Here is a 21521-nt window from a genome sequence, read left to right as displayed (position 1 = left end):
TAGTTGCGGCAGGCAGGCAGGCAGGCTCCTTAGTTGTGGCATGTATGTGGGGGGAATCGAACCCAGGCCCCCTGCACTGGGAGCATGGAGTCTTATCCACTGCACCACCAGGGAAGTCCCCACCAGCTTCCTATTTTCAATCACTGTTAATGTAATCTCCCCAGGCATTAAGATTATAATTTGTGCTTATAGTTTTTAACTGCTTGGTGTTCATTTTCCAAACCTAAACATTTTCTAAATAGAGTTTCCTTTACAGTCTCTCTCTCTCTACTCGATTACCATGTTCAGGCTGAAGTTGCCATATCCCTGAGCACCTGTATTAACCATGTTTTTTATTTTCTGTATTTTGATTCTTTGATTTCTGGGACTATCCCTCCCAGAGTTAGCTGATTCCTAAAGATAGCAAACTACTGGGAGTGTGCCTTTCATATGCAAAATAGCCAAACCTGAGCCCATACTCCCAACAACCTTCTTTATTGAGCTCTCATATTCTAGGCTACTATCCACCCGCCCCAATTACTCCAGGGCCAGGTACCAGGCAACTAGAGACAGTCCCTACACCCACAGAGCCTGCTGAAATTATCCAAACTGGCCAATCTTAAACCCCTTTACCCTGCTTGATCAGTTCCTTTCCTTGTGCCTCCTTATGTAGCCCTATTGGCAAGGTGTGACCCCCTCTTCTTGGATCTGTTTGTATAACAGATCATCTTTTCAATGTAAATGGTCTCCTGATCTGTTGGCCTCACCACCCATAAATGATAATAAAACCTACATTTTAAAACTGTATGACCCTTCCAATTTATATTATATTTGATTAATCTTCCTTAAATCTCTTATTTGTTAAAAATCCTTCCCTGGCTGATTTCCCACTGCCCTTAGGATAAAGTTCAACATCTTTAATTTAACATTCAGAGCCCTTAAAATATCTTGTCCTTACATACATCTCTAACCTTATTTATAGGTGTCCTTCACTCCCGTCGTTCTGGTACTTTTTCTATTTTCTCAAACATATCTTGTGCTTTATCATTATCTTTCACACACTGTTTCTGATTGATTGAACTATCTGTCTATAACTACTGAATCCTATCTGGTTTTTAAAATACATTCTCCTCTATGAAACCTCCTGGGAAGCTCCCCTTTTCTGACCTAATACAGAACTTTCAAACTCTCCTCTGGAACTTACCAAGGATAGCAGCCCCTTGACATTCATGGATGTAAGATTTGAGTTCTATTTGTGATCAACTTCAAATGTTATAATGAATAGTTTTCATTGCTAAATTTTGTTAAAGCATGAGTTTTATTCATACCACTGTCAGTGCGGTGAGTGGGAACCAATAATTTATCTAGTGGTAATAATCATTTTGTGATTTCGTCTATTTACCCCGTACACAAATCTCAACATGGCTTTTGCTCTCAGACATATAATATGTAAGGTGCCTTACAAGGAAGTATAACTTCTAAAGATGCTATGCTGCGAGCTTTTTATTTCTTGTGAATCTGGGAATTTACAAAGGTGTTGGGCTCTATCCCTTGCAAATGGCAAATACCTTGCAATAGAGTTATTTGGGTATTTGTTTTACTTTCTTACTAGACTGTGATTCCTTGAGAATAAGACAAGGAGATACCATAATAAACATTTATGAACCAATGATTTTTTAATTAAATTAATTTAGACGGCATTTGGTAGCCTCTGGTTTAAATGACTTTTTAAGTTGATTTTAAGCCAGGGATTTTATGACAATATTTGAAGTTTAAGTAAAAAAAGAGAGCTTCTAAAGTTTTCAGGAAACACCAAGTAAGAAGTTAACTTAGAAACGTGAGTCTCTGAGAGTCTAACCCAACACTCATTGTGTACAAGTCTTCTGAAAAATTTGATGGTTTAAAAATTGAAAGGCAATGTTGATCCATTTACATCCCCATTCAATTCATCAAAATAGATGGAAATTAGTAAAAAAAACACCAGATAGATTTTGATTTTTTCTCTGTAGAGTTTATAAAGACTTGTTAGACTTTCAAAAATGACAGCATTGTGTATCCAGGGATTCACATCTCAGTTTACCTGACCAATTAAGCTGGAGAACACAAAAACTCCAGAAAAAAAATTCAACAGTTGAAAAACAATTTCAAATGAAGTTTGTGGTTCTGGAAGGACCCCAATGGTAATTAAAGTTCAAACTGCCCAATAATAACATCTCAGATACCTGTGAAAAGAGAAGATATACATTTTGCTCTTTACTATAACAGTAAAATGCCACTATGCTTGGAATTATAGATTACTACAAGATTTTAACGCATTTCCTGCTAATCAAGATTTTCTTTCTGTAGGCAGCATTAGCAAATACCATGTATACTAATGTAAACTTCCTTTTTAATGTAAACTTCTTGATAAACATCGTGAAATGATTAAACAAACCCAAGGGGGGTATTTACTAGCTGTTCCACTTATTTCTCCCTGCAAAGCAAATCATCCTAAAGTTTAGTGGTATAAAACAACAACTATTTTACTAGGCTTATCATATTGTGGGTCAGGTATTTTGTAAGAAGCCCCCCAGAGATGGCTCATCCATGCTCTATGATGAGTGGACCCTCAGGTGACTTGAATAGTTAGAGACAACTGGGAGGACTTGATTGAGGCCAAAGTTCGGAGGACTTGGTTCTAACTGTTGACTGGGTTCCTCTGTTCTCCATGTTGTATCTGTTTGGAATGCCCAGGGTATCTTCTCTCACAGTCTGATCTTGGGCTGAAATGGTTGGAACAGCTGGGGCTGGCTGGATATTTTCATTCGGTCTCTCCATATGACTAGCTTGGGCTTCCTTACAGCATGGAAGTCTTAGGGTAGATGTACTTTTTGTCTGGTGGCTGGTTTCCCCCAGAGTGATAGCAGCCCAGGCAGTAGCTATAAGGCTTCTTATAACTCAGAAGCCCTGCAATGTCTTAATCTCTTGCCATGTATATTTGCCAAGCAAGTCACTAAGACCAGCCCAGATTCAAGGGAAGGGATATTTGAATATACCTCTCAATAAGAGGAGCAGTAAAGAATGTGAGGCTACCTTTAAACTACCCCACTAGTGATTAGTGTGGAATATCGTAGACATCAAGTGTATTTATGGAGATGGGAGAGCCCTTTATAGTTTAGAACCAGTTATTTTTTACTGATGGGAAGTAGAGCAAGTAGGTACATACGTCTCTATTTTCTACTCATATCTTATTATGTTATTGAATATATAAACCATGGCAGAGACAGAGGAGAACTTAGTTATATCTTAAAAGGGGAATTACTCTTGGTTGTAATAGGTAATTTATCTAGAAATTTAGTATTGAAGAAAACCAATTATGCTCAGAAATATACTTGGTAAAGATTCTGTACCTAACTCGTGCAGTTGCAAATGGAGAGACAGATCATAATAGCCCAGATGGGAAGAACATCAGGAACCAGGGCAACAGAAAGGAATATGATAAAGATTAGGACAGAACATAAAAGATTCACTTAGCTATATTTGGTCAAGGGTTTCATGTATCCAGAGTGAGGTGGGAATAGAAGTTAGTATTACAACCCCATTGTATATATTTATATTGTAATTTTGGTACACAATTAGGTATACTACTGGGTATATTCCATACAGCTCTGTTAACATGGTCTGGATCAGACATTTCCACTGAATCCTTGAAGAAAAATGTCCCATATATAGAGAACATCTTCAGATGTTGTTACAGAGAGACATTTGGATTTAGTGGGTTCCAGCTAGCTATTCTAGTTTCCAGAGTAAATACAGAAAAGCAACACTTTTTACAGAATCCTGCCCTAGTCAGGCTTTTATTTCTTGTCTGCGTGTGAGACATAAACATTTGCAATTTAAGTAATGGTACATTTGTCTTTGAACAAGGATGGTCTTTTTCTTGTGAAAATAGATTACAATTTTCAGATCTTCAAATACTAAGAAGTTGAGGTTTACAAAGAAAGAATTAAACTGCAGTTAAAGTCAGTATTCAAATAAAAACAGATCTAGAAAGAAATCACTTGTTTTGATATTTAATACCTTTTTGAAGGACATGAGTTTTTTATCTGTTTGTTTTACCTGGTAGATATAGGAACAGACAAAGAATTAACTCTTTGGTAAGGTTTGAAACCTCTGTGTCAAGAGAATAAAAATATTACTACTCTGCAATATTTTTTCTAGCAGGCTTCCTTGGACTTACAAATATTATAGTGAACTTGATGTCAAAGAGAACCACCTTGAAGAAGTATGGAATTAACTTTATGGATTGCATTTTAACTTTTCAATTCCAATTTATAATTTCCTGTTACCTGATTTAGTGTTATCACAGGTCCTGGACCTGTGGGTCTCTTTGAATTAAGGAAATTTATTGACCCCAGTACAGCCCAAGAGTGAGACAGGGACCAGATTCTCTCCCTACATGGCAACTCTATTTCAAGTGTTGGGATTACTATCCCCTGCAAAGTCCCTCCAGTGTTAAGAGGAACAAACACATGAATTATTTTCTCTCATTTTCTTATTTATGGATGTTAGAAAATAACAATTAAATGTAAAACTTAGGCATTGATTTTCCACATCTGAAGGGTTAGCCTCGAACTATTTTTTCATACTGAAACAGTCTGCTATGTTAATTGGAAGTTTTCTGCCCGGATGCTTTGAGGTTTATTTTGGGATTCTTTTCTCAGTCATGTCTTACAGCCAGACATGCACAACCAAAGGTAAGATTTGTAATTTAATTAGATGGCATCTTATCGATTTTCTAGGATTAGCTTAATTAGTCAAGTGTATCCACCTCTAATATTTACACCCTGGGCAGATAGATCTTTTCAAGCAGATTCTATCCGGCCGATGTAATACCTGAGCTATCTTACAGGCTCTATATATACAGCCCCAAGTTAAAGCACTAAGGCAGAACTTGACATAAAACCATAAAAAAAATTTAGTGTGAAAATAGAAATTCTTCCTCTGTGAAACAAATGCAGCATTAAACTTTTCCCCCAACATTCTGTTTTGAAATATTTCAAACAAACAGAAAAACTGAAAGAACTTCACAGTGAGCACCTGTATATCCACGACCTAGATTCTATTATGAACATTTTACTCTACCTTCTTTGTCAAGTATTCCTCCATTTTCCATCCATCAATCCATCTTATTTTTTGGATGCATTTCAAAGTAATTTGCAGACAGTAGACACTTCCTCCTAAATACAGTACTTCAGAGTATATATATATATAAAACTCAGAATATACTTCAGAATATTTATATATATATAAAACTCAGAATATACTTCAGAATATATATATATATATATATATATATATATATATATATATATAAAATTAGAATATACTTCAGAAAAATATATATATATATACTAGAGTTAAGTATTGGTAAAGAGTTATTTTAAAATCTTGAACATACATTGAAAGCACAAATCTTAAGTATACTATCTGATACTATTTGATGAATTTTGACAAACCCATACACCTGTGTAACCCAGAAACCCATCAAGACAGAGAACATTTCCATCACTCCAAAAAGCTCTCTTTTCCCAGTCAATCCCTGCCCGCACAGGCAACTACTGTTCTAATTTTTTTCTGTCTCAGATGACTTTTGCCTGCTTTAGAATTTCACACAATGAAATTACACAGTATATACACTGTTGTGTAAGATGTCTTTCACTCAGAATAATGTTTTTGAGATTTAGCTGTGTTTTTGTGTGTATCAGTACGTTATTCCTTTTTATTGCTAAGCACTATCCCTTGCATGACTATGGCACAGTATGTTTATCCATCTTCCTGCGGATGAACACCTAGGCTGTTTCAAGTTTTTGGTTCTTGTGAATAGACATTCTATGAATATACTTATATAATTTTTTTTAGACATATATTTTCAGTTCTCTTGGGTAAATATTTAGGCTTGCAATTTTTGTTTTTAAGGTAGGTGTTATATTCAGTTGTAAAAGAAACTGTCAGATTTTATCCCTCCAACAATGTATGAGTTCCAGTTCCTCCGTATTCTTACCCCAAGACTTGGTACTGTCAGTCTTTCTAATTTTAGCCATTGTGGTGGATGTGTAGTGGGACATGCAACTTTTAAAAGTACCCAATTTGATACTTTATGAATGGACTTTTAAACTACCCCAATCCATCTTAGTTCTAGGTTTCTGTAAATTTATCACTGAAGGCACCGAATATGGAGGAGAACGGTCTCATTAGAAGATAAACTCCTCAAAGACAGGTATTACACAATAGGAGCTTAATATATTTGTTAAATGACCTGAAAGAATAAGTGAAAGGTTATGCATACTTAGACTTAAGAACATAGGAAGGCTGTATCTGTGAGCACATCTATGCAATCCCCTTCCAGACATGCTGCCAGCTGCCTTTCATCTCCCTTCTGGTCTACTGAATTCTGCTGTTCTGGAGAGGTTTTTTTTTTTTTTTTATTTTTTTAAATGATTATTCTATGTTTATTTTATTTATTTTATTTATGGCTTTGTTGGGTCTTCGTTTCTGTACGAGGGCTTTCTCTAGTTGTGGCAAGCGGGGGCCACTCTTCATCACGGTGCGCGGGCCTCTCACTATCGCGGCCTCTCTTGTAGCGGAGCACAGGCTCCAGACGCGCAGGCTCAGTAGTTGTGGCTCACGGGCCCAGCCGCTGCGCGGCATGTGGGATCTTCCCAGACCAGGGCTCGAACCCGTGTCCCCTGCATCGGCAGGCAGACTCCCAACCACTGCGCCACCAGGGAAGCCCCTGGAGAGGTTTTGTTACATTTGTCTTAGTGTCTAGTGTAAAGACCATTCTTTTTTTTTTTTTTTTTTGTCAGTGTCTGAACTGAAGTATCCAGGGGACCCTGAGTTAATACCTTCATCTACCCTGGTCTCATCTTCCTCCTGTGTAAAATGAAGGGAGTAAGTTATCTTAAATTTCCCTAGCACTAAGATATGGACATTCTGACTCTTTCTCCATCCCATCTAAAGTCATGATTCCCATGACAAACTTGCTTGCTATTTTTACTCTTTCTTTTGACAGTCTATGTGTTAGGGATTGAGGCTAGGTATTTGCTAAGAGGTTTGTGCACGCTGGGAAATTTATGTCAGAAAATAAATAAATTGGGGTATATATGGATTAAGGGACATTGGGAACATTTCTGGGTACCAAATAACCTTAACTACTTATGTTTTCCTTTTGAGCTAAGTAAGCCCTTTCCTACTTTGTCAAATTTCACAGTCAAATGAAAGATACCATCTACTTAGTATAAATGAAAATGACTTCTTGTCTTCTATTGAAATGAACAGACATTATTATTCTGATGAGGATTAATAAAATAGTAATAAATGACTCATTTTAAATGCTCACAATGCTCCACTTATGCCCCACAGTTGCTGCATAATTCTAACTAGGAGAAAGTTTACAAGTCCAGTGATTTCATAAGCAACCTTCAATTTATAGGTCATCAGAAACCATCACGAGGGTTAACTAAAAAAATGCTTTAAGCTTACATGGTCAAAGGGTAATATGGAATAATAGAAGGGGCAGGTGAGGCTTAAAAACTGTGGGAAAATGTAAGTATGTTAATAACTGCCATTTGCAAATTATCTTAAAATACATATAAATGCTGCTTTTAAAGACATTTTATTTGTAAGGATGTGTCCCTGACAGCTGGTAACAGGATTATTGGAGCTTTGGTTTTGGGTGAGAACCCTCCTGTCTAAAGGAGCAGAGAATGGGCTGTATCATACCAGTTCTGTGAAATGTATTGAGACTTGCTTTTTGGCCTAGAAAATGATCACTTTTTGTAATCTTTCCATGAGTAATTAAGAAGAATGAGTGGTTTCTTTTTCCAAGGAGGAAATGCAGATGGCCTACAGATACATGAAAAGATGCTCAACATTGCTAATCACCAGGGAAATGTAAATCAAAACCACAATGAGATATCACCTCACACCTGTCAGAATGGCTATCATCAAAAAGAACACAAATAACAAATGTTGGCGAGGATGTGGAGAAAAGGGAACCCTTGTACACTGTTGATGGTAAAGTAAATTGGTACAGCCATTGTGGAAAACAGTACGGAGGTTTCTCAAAAAGTTAAAAATAACACTACCATATGACTCAGCAGTTCCACTCCTGGGCATATATCAAAAACAAAAAGAAAAACATTAATTCAAAAAGACACATGCACCCCAATGTTCATAGTAATGTTGTTTACAATTGCCAAGCTATGAAAGCAGCCTAAGTGTCCATTAACAGATGAATGGAAACAGAAGATGTGATACACACACACACACACACACACACACACACACACACACACACACACACACGCACACACTGGAATACTACTCAGCCATGATAAAGAATGAAATCTTGCCATTTGCAACAACATGGGTGGACTTGGAGGGCATTATGCTAAGTGAAATAAGTCAGACAGAGAAAGACAAATACTGTATGATATGTGGAATCTAAAAAATACAACAAACTAGTGAATACAACAAAAAAGAAGCAGACTCACAGATATAGAGAACAAACTAATAGTTACCAGTGGGGAGAGGGGAGGAGGGAGGGGCGTTATAGGGATAGGGAATTGAGAGGTACAAACTATTATGTGTAAAATAAGCTACAAGGATATATTGTATAACATGGGGAATATAGCCAATATTTTACAATAACTATAAATGGAGGATAACCTTTAAAAATTGTGACTCATTATATTGTACAGCTGTAACATATAATATTGTACAGCAACAATAACTCAACAAAAAATTTTTAAAAATTAATGAGTGGTTTCTAATTCTTGGGTACAAAGTTCCATTTGTATTTGTTAAATCAAGCTTTTTAATGGGTTCTCAAATCTTTTATATCTTTACTGATTGTCTTTGGTTGCTTGATCAGTCAATAGTTGTGTGTTGATGTCTCACACTTTGATGGTGTATTTGCAAATTTCTCTTCCTTCTAATAATTTTTGCTTTATGAATTTCTTTGATTCATCATGTACTTTGCATTAGATGCATGTGCATTTAGAACTGGTAAATATTGATAGTGAATTGAAACTTTTACCATTATATGATAACCTTATTTTTCCCTAAAATAATTTTTGTTTTAAAGTCTATTTTGACTAATATTATTTGACAGTCTCTTTTAGGTGGTGAATTTAATTCATATTAACTTATTCTGCTTACTGATATAGTTTAAGTTGTTTCTACAATCTTATCTTCTTTTTATTCTACTGATTCAGAAGTTATCTTCTCTATTTCTGTTCCTTAGTGATTATCTTACCACTCTACTCCAGCTTCAGTACACACATTTGTTTCTTAGACTTTGGAGATTGCTTTTACTTTCTAGAGAGTTTAGCAATCATTGAAAACTGTTGTAATTATAATTTATATAGAAATGTATCTTATAACAAGTAACTACAATAACTAATACAACAAAAATTTCAAGTAGTTTATCTTCTTGTATTTTAGTGAGAGGGCTTTGAATATCTGGCCTGCACTATAGCTGGAATTAGACGTCTAAAGTATTAGAACAATATAGCTTCAGTTTCTTATGGGTTGAAGCTGAGGTTTCTCTCTTCTTGTTATAATACAGATTTGGTCATCCCTTCCTTTTTTCTTTACTCTCTCTCATACACTCACTATATGTTAGGTATTTAAAGAAGGCAAGTAGGAAGAGAAAGTAAAGAAACTTCCTTCTTGCCTTCTTTAAATACCTAACATATACTGAGTGTATGTTATATACTTAACAATGTTCTAGGCACTGGGAACAAGATATATTCTCTAGAAATGCTGCAGAAAGACATCCAGGTATGAAAAGAGAAATAGCTCCACTTTTTCTGGATGGCAACTGTATATTATTTTGCTAATTTGATAAAAACACTTATCAGACTTATGGGTCTAATGATGTTGAATTACATACTTCTAGGCAATATTTAATATAGTTGGTATCTTAGTTTTCTTTGTAGCTACTTATATTAAACTAAATACATATTTAATTCACATTCTAAAGGGAATTACTTATAGATTTGGTTATACACTTTCTTCTTGTTGTGTGTGTGTGTGTGTGTGTGTATTTCCCTGATCAGTGGGCCTTCTGACTTTAAAATTCTAAAATTAGTTCTGGTTAAAAGTTCAAAAAATGTTATAATCCCTCATTCAGATCCTGCTCACTCTAGCTAGGGTGTAATTTTGTGAGCTATTTTTACTCTTTTTGCTCTATCTTATAATTGTTTTTCTCCCCAAGGCTGCTGTGAGTTGCCCTTCAAAGTCATGCTGGGACCTGTTATTTTCCAGTAAGGACATTGCTTTATAATAGGCTCAATGTCATTTCACTGGAGCAGAAAGTTAGTGGAATCTACCTTATGCCAGGCCTTTGTATCTACCAAAAGGAAATTTCACTGTTAAATAACTAAGTTGCCGTTATTGAGCCCTGATTCTACTGTACTAAAATTTTCAGACAATCTCTTATTCTCAGGGTACTTGCATATCTAATTGTCAAGTTTAGTATATGATACTTGTTACTCTGTAAGTGTTTAATTGAGTTAGTGGTTATAGCTGACTCATAAACCCATAAAACTCTTCAGTGGTAAACTAATTAGCCACTGCATCTGCCCTCTAAATAATTAACATTGTTCATTACTAACAATCAGCATAGGAGTTATTAAAAGTTACCTTACCACTCAGCTGTCTAAATCAGAGGCTTTCAAACATTTTTGTTCATGATCCTGAGTAAGAAATGCATTTTACAGGTTAATCCAGGACACACACACACACACACACACACCCACGCACCCTACTAGGTATGACAGACTTGGATATTTTCTATTCTGTCCTCCTCTAGTCTATCCTCTTTCACTTAAAAACATACTGACCTACTAATAAAGAGTTTTTATTGCCCATTAATGGATTGTGATTTACAGTTTCAAAAAACACTAGCTTAAGAAAGCTCACACTGAAACATAAAATTAAGAAGAATCAATAAACGTTTCCTTCAAAATTAAAACTTACTTGTTTCCTTCACCATCATACACCCATCTGGTAGTTCCAATTCCTTCATAGTTTGAAGCCAAATAATACATACAGGCATTAATGTGCAGAGTAAAGAGCAAGTATCCAGTTGTTCGAATGGCTCTGACAGGAGAATAAATGCAAAGTAAGACTCATGTTTTTCCTGGAATACAGCCTATTTTAACATTTTCTTTTCCTTAAAGTCTCTGCTGAATCTCCTTGTTTTAAATTTGTGAACTGTTAACTCTCATTAGTACAATATAAAATGATGGTGCCTTCACATGTTTTCTGACTGCAGTGTCTTGACTGGGACTGACAGGGTAGAAAAAAAGAAATCCTCTCTTTTCACAGATGGTATGAGTCAACTCCCTGAAAGATATGCCTCCAGGGTCACCTCTCCACTTTGAGTCCCATAAAATACACCATGCTGATTTCACTGGATATCTCTAAAAAGCTCATGGGATTTTATGCTATGATTAACTGACTAGAGGTCTCTGGGCAAGTTAAGTTCAGAACAGCAAATGAATGAAAATTCAGATTAGAATGAATTGTCATGAGAGAGATGTAAAAACTTGTGAAAGGGCACATTTCTCTGTCCTTGTTCTGACTGAAGCAGGTAATACGTCCTCTTTTTCAGTGTTGTATTCTTCTAAAATCTAATATAACTTTCATACTTTTATCTCACTTCAAAATGTTCAAATCTACTTTAGAACACAACCCAATATTTTGCATAGCCCCAAATCTGAGATTATTCCCTTCTCTTTTGCAGGGAGGCCATATTCTTCCCAAGTCCTGTCTAAAATATTTCACCATTGCTCTCTCTCCCAGCCCTGAAGTACATTGAGTTATACTTTACCTGTAGATATATGCCTTGTTCATTATAGACTCTAGGTGATGATTAAACTCAAAAAATGATGTGTACTATGTAGAAAACAAGCAAAAGAAATCCAAAAGTGCATTAGTCTTAAATACATCTATTATATTTAAATAAAACAATATAAAATAGACTTTATTTGTTACTGAAAATAATTCTATTCATGTCTTAAAAAAACTAAGGTCTGTCAGTGGCATTTTCCTCCGGGTAGTGCATTTTAACAAGGCGCCAAACTTCCAGAGCTTCTTGCTTTATTTTATGTCTACCCTCTAGTTATAATCTTGTTTGTAATGCTTGTTGAAAATCAAACTTAAAAACATTTCTTTCCTTTTTTTTCTTTTTTAAAGCATGTAGTAGAACTTTATTTTACAATAATTAAAAATCATACCTCCCCCCAAAACATAAGTAAAATAGTAAAAAATACATTGAAATCATAAATAGGTGTTAAATCCTGTTGCTCAACACTAGCATTGTTTTTAAGCAAGTTGCATTAAATGTGTATTTATTTCAACAAAATTTAAAGTCCAGTTAATATTAGCATTTGTTATCTATTCTTGACATTGTTCAAAGACATAGAGAGTTTATATGCATCTAATCCAAACAGTTGCTATTTGCCTCAAGGTTTTCTTCTGCTTACACCCACTTCTATAGCAACAGATACTCCCTACATGCACTCTTACCCCCTACTTTCTCTTTTTAATCTATAGGCTGTAAAATGCAAGAGCAAGAGCATGAAATCCAGAGCCAAACACCAATCTCCTCTCTGCCACTTATTAACTGTGCGACCTTGGAAAAGTCACTTAATATTTCTGTACTTTGGTTTCCTCATCTGTAAATTGGGGACAATAGAGAATGTACTTAGACTCATAGGATCTTACAGATAGGAAGGGCTATTAGAGATTATTTAGTTCAAAGATTATTTAGTTCAAAATTTCATCCAATGTAGATAAGACTGTAATAGAACATTTGGAATTAGAAAACAGCTATAATAGCAATGACTATTTAACTAGAAATATACACAAATGATTTGTTTTTCCAGAATTCCTGAGTAGGAAACATCCATTAAGCATTCAGATTAAGATAATTTCAATTTGTGGTAACTTGTTTATTGTGCTCTTAACAGAAGTTTGCACAAAGGCACATTTTAAAATTTAGCTTAAGTGTTCACTGTAGAGAAAATTTATATTCTTAATTTGTTTTCTCATATATAATTTGGAGATAGGTAAATGATATTTTCCCTAGAGAACTGCACATTAAAATGGCACACTTATGTGAAGATGACTGGACTGTGGGGCTATGTTGGCTTTCAGGATCTCCTATATTATAAAAAAAACTACCTAATATAGTGAGTAGGTTTTTGGACACTGAAGGGACACAGAGATGGGGTGTGAAGAGTTAGCATTTTATAATTTTTATTATAATGCCAGACAAACACTCAAATCCATAGGGACCTGAGTCTGTCTCAGAGTTGTTTGCCTTTGAGCAGTGGCCTCCAGAAACGTCTATCCTACACTAGAAATTTGATGACGGACGGCCAGGCCACCAAGCTGCTGGGAACGTTAAGTTCTGCTCAATCTAGACCTACATTCTGTGGTCAAAACAGAAGTCTCTAGAGTTGTCTTGGATGGACGAGAATATAGAGTAAGGTCCCTCTTGACTTGGAAAAATCATGGGCGTGGAAGGAAAGCTCCTTCAGCCTGAAGTTTATTTGCCCATCTGATTATAGTAAGGAATTTGGAGTCAGAAAAATATGTGATAGAAATCCAGATACTGCCACTCACCAGAGTGTGTCTGGACAGATTTTTTTTACCCTGCTAATTCTCATTTCCCTCATCTCTAAAATGAGGTTGTTTGGAGGAATAAATGAGATAATGAATATGAAGTTTAACAAAGTATGTAGCTACAAGTATGTATTCAATAAATATCAGCTGCAGCTGTGTCAGGATCCACCCAAGCCTCCAGGTTATGTCATCTTGTCTTCTCAAGGTGTCAAAGCGATAACCACCTAAAACTGATAAAATCTTTGGTGTTCCTTTTAAGAAGGCTGTCTTTGGAAATACAAGCTATCATTGCTATTATTAAAAATTTATATGAAATTTCACATCTTGACTCTCCTCAGATTCCTCTTAGGTATCGGATAAAGCTATGGGTTATAAAATATTTATGTCTTAGAATCTTTTTGAATAGGTAATACATTCACATAGTTCAAAAAGCATAGGAAATATATACCTTCATAGTCTTTTCTCCTATTCCTGCCCCTACCCATCCTGCTTTTCCCTCCAGCTTCTCATCCTTACCTCAGTTGACCATTTTTATTAGATTTTTTTGGGTAGTCTTCCACTGTTTATGTAATATAGAAAAATAGAATATTTTCCCCTTTCTGTTACAAAAGTTAGTATTGTTCTATAAACTGTTATCTAACTAGCTTTTTTTTTTTTTAACTATGCAGTTTGTCTTGGAGGTCTTTCATAGAAAACTTCCTCTTTATTTTTGCATTACAAAGTACTCTATAGATATACTGCAATGTATTTAACTATTTCCCTCTTGATGGACATTTGAGTTGTATCTAAGTATATAAATAATTTTGTTATGCAAAACTGTGCTTGTATTTTTCTATAATTATAGAATTTTTGATGAGTGAGATAAGTTAGAGGTCATCTAAACTAATAGTCTCATTTTACAGCCAGTATTGCAGGCATTCAGTGACTATGTAATAAACAGTGACAAGTGGAAAAGAATAAAATTATAAAATATTCATTTGTAATTATAGCTGTATTTCAAAATACAAAGCCATTCCTATTTTAAGTTATAAAAATAGATGTTATGAGATATAGACTCAAAACAACAAAAATCAACTTCCATCACTAGAAATAGGGATGTTTCTCATTCATTCAGCTTTTAAAATTCTTAGCATTGATGAGGGCATAAAAATGGAGGATAGTTTGGGAAAAATTAAGAATATGATACTTTTAGGATATTTTAAAGTACTTTAAGATTTCCATTATTATAATAAGACAGTTAAGTATAGTTATCTTACCTTTAACATCCTATTTGTCCTAAATATTGGATTAAACCCAAAGAAGAGGTAGAAAACATCAAATGGCATTATTGATGCCACATCCAACTGTTGGAAGAACACATTCACAATTATGTTGTGTTTATGCTTTTAAGGACACGAATTGATTTATACCAATGTATGTAAAGGCTGACCAGTCACCATGAATTATTTGTTGTTTAATACAAAATTGTCTTCAGTTTCATATGCATGGTGTCACTGAAAGGTGTATTAGCACCCTGAAAACACTATTTCATAGCCTACTTCCAATGAATTTCATTTCCAGCTTCATGCATCTGATCTTGCCTTAGACACTGCATTTTCTGGGATTTTGTTGAGCTGTCACATATATTTAAGAGATGGCATGGTTGCTACTGATAAAATACATTTTAATAGTGTTTTAAACTTGGGGCTTTTGGACTGAAACTCAAGCCCATTCTTGATTTTATGTGATTTTATGTGAAAAAATTGGGCATTCATTGTAATGAATGATATTGTAATGATATATTTTTATGTTTCAGACAATTCTCCAGTGTTCAGGGCTAATTATATTGTTGGTGGTTCATCCAGACTCTTCAGTTCTTTCTACTGCTGTCTACTTTGTATCATATTGCTAACAATAAACTGCTGTGAACGTATCTATCAGAGACTGTACAGGCTAACAGAGAGGAGAGGAAAGAAATCAGTCCCATTTACAATTATCAGTTCTGATGGGAGAAGGTATTGAAAATACTATTATAGCTAAAGATAATATATTTTACATTTGTGATGTATTTAAATTATTCTGGCCTTTGATTACTCTGGTAATTGTGAAATGACAGCATAACATTTGCATACTTTCCTGATTGCAATGATAACAATAAAAAATTCTTTTACATAAGATAATTATTCATTTTCATTATTTTTTACATCATCTTGAAAAATAGGGTACATTAAAAAATATTTAATTTATTTAAGACAATTAAGAGCAGTTAAGAGTTTTGTGTAAGGCCATACGTATGAAATGGAAAATTGAGGTAATTAATTGTGTACTACAATTTCAAAACCTAGTGCTATTGAAAAGGAATGGGACTTTCAGTTTGAATGAACACACGTTGGCTGCTATAAACAAATTACTTACTAAAATAAGTGGCTTAAAAATTGCATAATATCATCAAATCTCATTGATTTTACCCTACAGATATTGAGCCTTATAACAAGTTGAGAGGTACACAGAGCAGTTACTAAAATAATGTCTTATAAATAAGGAAGCAGGAGCACAGGACTGTTGATTTGTCTAGTGCTATTTCAGGACCCAATTGCTCAAATACTCACTTGACTTTTCTATGCAGTTATTAATCATGTTTGATATTAATACATCAATGTGGATTTGTATAGATAGAGATGATTTATTTCTCAGTGAATTGTAGAAAATTGAATTAAGTACTGACCAACACTGTACTCTGTATAAGGAACTTTGCAAAACATGTTGGGGTTGAAATAGAAGTAAGATATTGTTTCTGTTCACAAGAAGTTAACAATCTAATGGTGGAATAACCAAGCACAGAAATAGCTATAACACAATGCCATAAGACGTACAGGATGTGCTAAGGAAATTCAAAAGACGTGACTGCAATTAAATACATGTAAAATTTACATTTATAAACCCAAACTAAATATATGAGTTAAGTTGCCCTTATTCAAATTAAAGAAAGTGATTAAGTGTTTGGAATAAGGCCTGTGGCACTTACAAAACTATTCTTCCTCTTTGTAGGGTTCATCAAAGTAGTTTAGATCTTTTATGAATATGTCTAAGTATGTGGCAGTTTTTTACAGAGAAAATTAGTTGGAGATAAAATCGAATTGAAAGAAATTTTAATCACTATAGATCGCCAGTAGGGACAATTTGGCACCTAAACCCAGATTTGTATTTTTAACAATATTTGAGGCCACTGAAGTGTTGTCCTTGAAATGGGAGGTTGGAGTTCACTCATACAGATTGGGTAACCTTGGAACATCCTCAAATCTCTGCCTATTTCTCGGGGTTAGGAGGAACAATAAAAGATAATAAAGTACTTTGTAAATAATTATGGGTGAAAAAACTACACATGGGTGAAAAAATAATATTATACTGTTATTTGAGAAAAGGAAGATGCCATGTTATCTAAATAATTGCTTCTTTTTTTTTTTTTTTTTTGCTCTATGCCATTCTAACAATTTCCAGTGGTTTTATTTTTAAAATATTTTTATTAAAAAAATTTCATATTGGAGTATAGTTGATTAAAAATGTTGTGTTAGTTTCAGGTGTATAGCAAAGTGATTCAGTTATACATATACATGTATCTATTCTTTTTCAAATTCTTTTCCCATTTAAGTTATTACAGAATATTGAGCAGAGTTTCCTGTGCTATACCGTAGCATATATTTTGCTTATATGAACAAGAAAGAAATAGGAGTAGAAACAATTTTGTAGACTTCTACATCATCATGCTACATGAATTGGAGGCTAGAATTATGTATGGACAAGACAAAGTATACCCCATACTCCTTTGTTGACATTTAAATTGGAATTTAAATGTGGGCGCTAGGATTTTGTTCTGCCTAGTAAAGACCCATATATTGAATTACACATTTGCACATACTAGGAAGTATACTGTATAATTATTGAGAAGCAAAAACTCTACCTAATAAAACTTCATCTGTATAAACTTTGTTACAAAGGCTACAATTTTTAAAGGAAGCAGATTTTTTTTTGGTAGAAATTTATAGATGGAACTTAAAGTCAAAATGGGAATGGATTAGTTGAACAACTTTGGAATTGTAAGTCACCTACCTGAAATTTTGTAGAACTCCTGTAGTGTCTCTTTAGTTCATTTGAATCCACCTGAAATATGTTATATTTATAATTCATATTAATTTTAGCCAATTTCATTAAACATTTTCTCACTTTAAAAAATTTATAGCTACTTCTTTCTATTAGTTCCTTCTAACATCAGCCTATAAATATGCTCTATCTTCCCATATCATAAATCAAAAAACCTTCCTTGGCTTTGTTTTCTTTTTTGTATTGCTCTAATTGTCACACTAACGCTTCTTAAGAGAGTTATTTACCTTGCTTTGCTCCACATCCTTCCTCCATATTTATTCTTCAACTCATGGCAATTTTGGTGGTGATTTGACTTTTGCTCACTTCTCTCATTCCATCAAGACTACCATTGTGAAAGCCACCAATAACCTCCTAATGATCATACCCAGGGAATCCTTTATACACTAACATTCTTTTATGGCACTCACCACGTTTTGAAATCACACATATATGTCTTGGCCCATTTATTTAAGATCAGTCTACTCCATGAAATGATAATCTATCTCAGGACACGGTTGATTTTGTTTAGCAACTGTATATAACTAGTGACTATAATATATTAAAAGCCCAATAAATATTTGAGTGGATGAATAGGTAAAGGCCTGAAGAGATGAGTAAAACTTTTGAAGCATTTGACTTTTTTGGGACAATTTTGTCCTTGGAACTTTCTCTTTCCAAAGAATCTGTAATGCCATTCTTGGTTTACTTTACTTCTTCAGTTCCAGTTTTCAGGGTCCTTCTTGCATCCTATGGCTAGCCATTTAAAATAAATATTTACCAGGATTCAGCCCTCTTCTCTTTTCTCTTCATATTTACTTCCTGGGAAATTTCATCCACTTTCATTGTTTCAAAGATCACCATGTATGTGGATGCTACCAGACCTCTACCTCCACTTAATATTAGTATCTGGAGCTGTTGACCTGTCCAACAGCTGCTTATTGTCTTCCTCACTTAGCAGTTCTGCTCATCTCAAATTTAACCTACAACAAACCTGAATTCATCATCATTCTCCATTTCCCCTAAAGCCAGCCATGCTCCTCCTCTTATTGAGTATCCTATGAGAATCCTCATCTACACTAGTCAGTGATCCTACACCACTCACTCTCCTTTAGCCCTCATCCAACCAGCAACCATGTTCTACGGATTCTCCTTTCTAAAATTTTCTCATGCCTATCTTCTCCTTTTGGCTTTGGTTTCCTTGCCTTTATTCTTGCTTTCCTTGATCAGTTCTACAATGTCAGTGAGATGATCTCTCTAGATCAGATCATTAACAATTCTATTTATGTCAAATCCTATGACTTCACATGACTTAAAGAAAAAAAATCCAAGCTCCCTTTCATGATATACAAAGCTCTACTTTCTCTGTCTCACTCACCTCCTGAAGCACCTCATACTCATTCTGTTTAGCAGTGCATAGCAGAGTTTCTTACCTTGATGCCTTTACCTATGCTGTTCCCAGAACTTAGGACATATTTTTCCCTTTTTTAATGGGGACGAAGGTGTGCAGATAATTTCAATTAATCCATCAAAATTTGGACCAGGTGTTGCCTCCTTTATATGGTTTTCTCTGCATCAAAAAGCACCAAGGGCTCACCTCTGTCATGACTCACATCACAAAACTCCACCATTTTTCTTTTGTCTGTCCATCCTTCATACTCTGAGCTACTTAAAAGGGTAGGGACAATATATTTATCCTGTGTTTCTCAGTTCCTAACGCAATGTCTAACACACAACAGGTGCTCAGTAAATGTGTGATAAGAGATAGAGGAATAGGAAGGCATTTGTTAACATTCAGAATTAATGTTAATATTGGGATTATATTTTTCTATTTCACTTATAGGTAGGAGGAAATTGTCTGTGTACTATTAATTATTTGACCAAAGTATTATAACTTGGACACATGGAAGCAGCATCTTCTAATAATTATTATCCAGGCTGTCCATGTTCAGAAATTTTAAATTGCTGTTGAACAGTGTTTAAGATTTGTTAGCCAAGTTCCCAATTCCTGCCTCACCACCCCATATTTTGGGCTATAATTTCTACCCACGTGCACATACTAAATTTTACAGAAATATATTAGAAAATATATGACATGCTTATTTAATGATACTTTTCCCTGAAACAAAATGTCTTACTGAGCCACAGGCAGATATAGGTATATGTACAAGTTTACGCTGAATCATGTACCAAGCTTGAGTAAGATGAGTCAGCTCCTTCAAAGCTTATATGGAACAGACAGACATACCAAGTGCACATATCAAGAGCTCCTTCAAAGCTTATAGGGAACAGACATATGGAACAGACAGACGTATCAAGTGCTAAGAAGTTAAGTTGAAGTATGACCCCATCCTCCAACTCTGGAAGAATGTTCTTAGCATATTTATCCCTTTACTTTCAGGGTTGTCGGTGATCCTATAACTGAAAAATGTAAGTGAAACTAAAACTTGCTAGATTAAATGAAAAATGCTATCTGGTGATTCTAAAACCCCTTTTCTTTGGCGCACTAAATATATTCAGCATCCTTAGCCATCTGAGGATCAGCATACTTACTGGTTAAAAATTAGGCACTTTTTTTTTTTTAACATCTTTATTGTAGTATAATTGCTTCACAATGGTGTGCTAGTTTCTGCTCTATGACAAAGTGAATCAATTATACATACACATATATCCTCATATCTCCTTCCTCTTGCCTCTCCCTCCCACCCTCCCTATCCCACCCCTCTAGGTGGTCACAGAGCACGGAGCTGATCTCCCTGTGCTATGCAGCTGCTTCCCACTAACTATCTATTTTACATTTGGTAGTGTATATATGTCCATGATACTCTCTCACTTCATTCCAGCTTACCCTTCCCAGTCCCCGTGTCCTCAAGTCCATTCACTATGTATGCATCTTTATTCCTGTCCTGCCCCTAGGTTCTTCAGAACCATTTTATTTTAAGATTCCATATATATGTGTTAGCATACAGTATTGGTTTTTCTCTTTCTGACTTACTTCACTCTGTATGACAGACTCCAGGTCCACCTCACACAAATGACTCAATTTCGTTTCTTTTTATGGCTGAGTAATATTCCATTGTGTATATGTGCCACATCTTCTTTATCCATTCATCTGTTGATGGACACTTAGGTTGCTTCCATGTCCTGGCTATTGTAAATAGAGCTGTAATGGACACTGTGGTAAATGACTCTTTTTGAATTATGGTTTTCTCAGGGTATATTCTCAGTAGTGGGATTGCTGGGTCATATGGTAGTTTTATTTTTAGTTTTTTAAGGAACTTCCATACTGTTCTCCATAGCGGCTGGATCAATTTATATTCTCACCAACAGTGCAAGAGGGTTCCCTTTTCTCCACATCCTCTCCAGCATTTATTGTTTGTAGATTTTTTATGCTGGCCATTCTGACTGGTGTGTGGTGATACCTCATAATTTTAATTTACATTTCTCTAATGATTAGTGATGTTGAGCATCCTTTCATGTGTTTGTTGGCAAACTGTATATCTTCCTTGGAGAAATGTCTATTTAGGTCTTCTGCCCATTTTTGGATTGGGTTGTTTGTGTTTTTGATATTGAGCTGCATGAGCTGCTTGTAAATTTTGGAGATTAATCCTTTGTCAGTTGCTTCATTGGCAAATATATTCTCCCATTCTGAGAGTTGTCTTCTTGTCATGTTTATGTTTTCCTTTGCTGTGCAAAACATTTCAAGTTCAATTAGGTCCCATTTGTTTATTTTTGTTTTTATT

At 34.9% G+C, this 21521-nt stretch overlaps 1 protein-coding gene and 1 long non-coding RNA gene across 2 annotated transcripts in view; one reads left to right on the top strand and one right to left on the bottom strand.

The window, feature by feature from the left end:
* Positions 1-21521, bottom strand: part of CNGB3 (cyclic nucleotide gated channel subunit beta 3) — a 161644-nt gene that overhangs the window by 49782 nt on the left and 90341 nt on the right. The window contains 6 exon segments of the mRNA XM_082363686.1: positions 2060-2170; positions 2174-2201; positions 11008-11130; positions 11864-11928; positions 14919-15005; positions 17749-17799. Of these exon segments, the coding sequence (XP_082219812.1) occupies positions 2060-2170; positions 2174-2201; positions 11008-11130; positions 11864-11928; positions 14919-15005; positions 17749-17799 (465 nt within the window).
* The window catches only part of LOC309614833, a 57119-nt gene that overhangs the window by 5884 nt on the left and 29714 nt on the right, over positions 1-21521 (top strand). The gene's annotated exons all lie outside the window — the stretch shown is intronic.

Source organism: Balaenoptera borealis (assembly GCF_965194805.1).
Source record: "Balaenoptera borealis genome assembly, chromosome: 17".
NCBI lineage: Eukaryota > Metazoa > Chordata > Mammalia > Artiodactyla > Balaenopteridae > Balaenoptera > Balaenoptera borealis.
The sequence above is the reverse complement of the archived record's forward strand: the minus strand, read 5'-3'. Positions and strand labels throughout refer to the sequence as shown.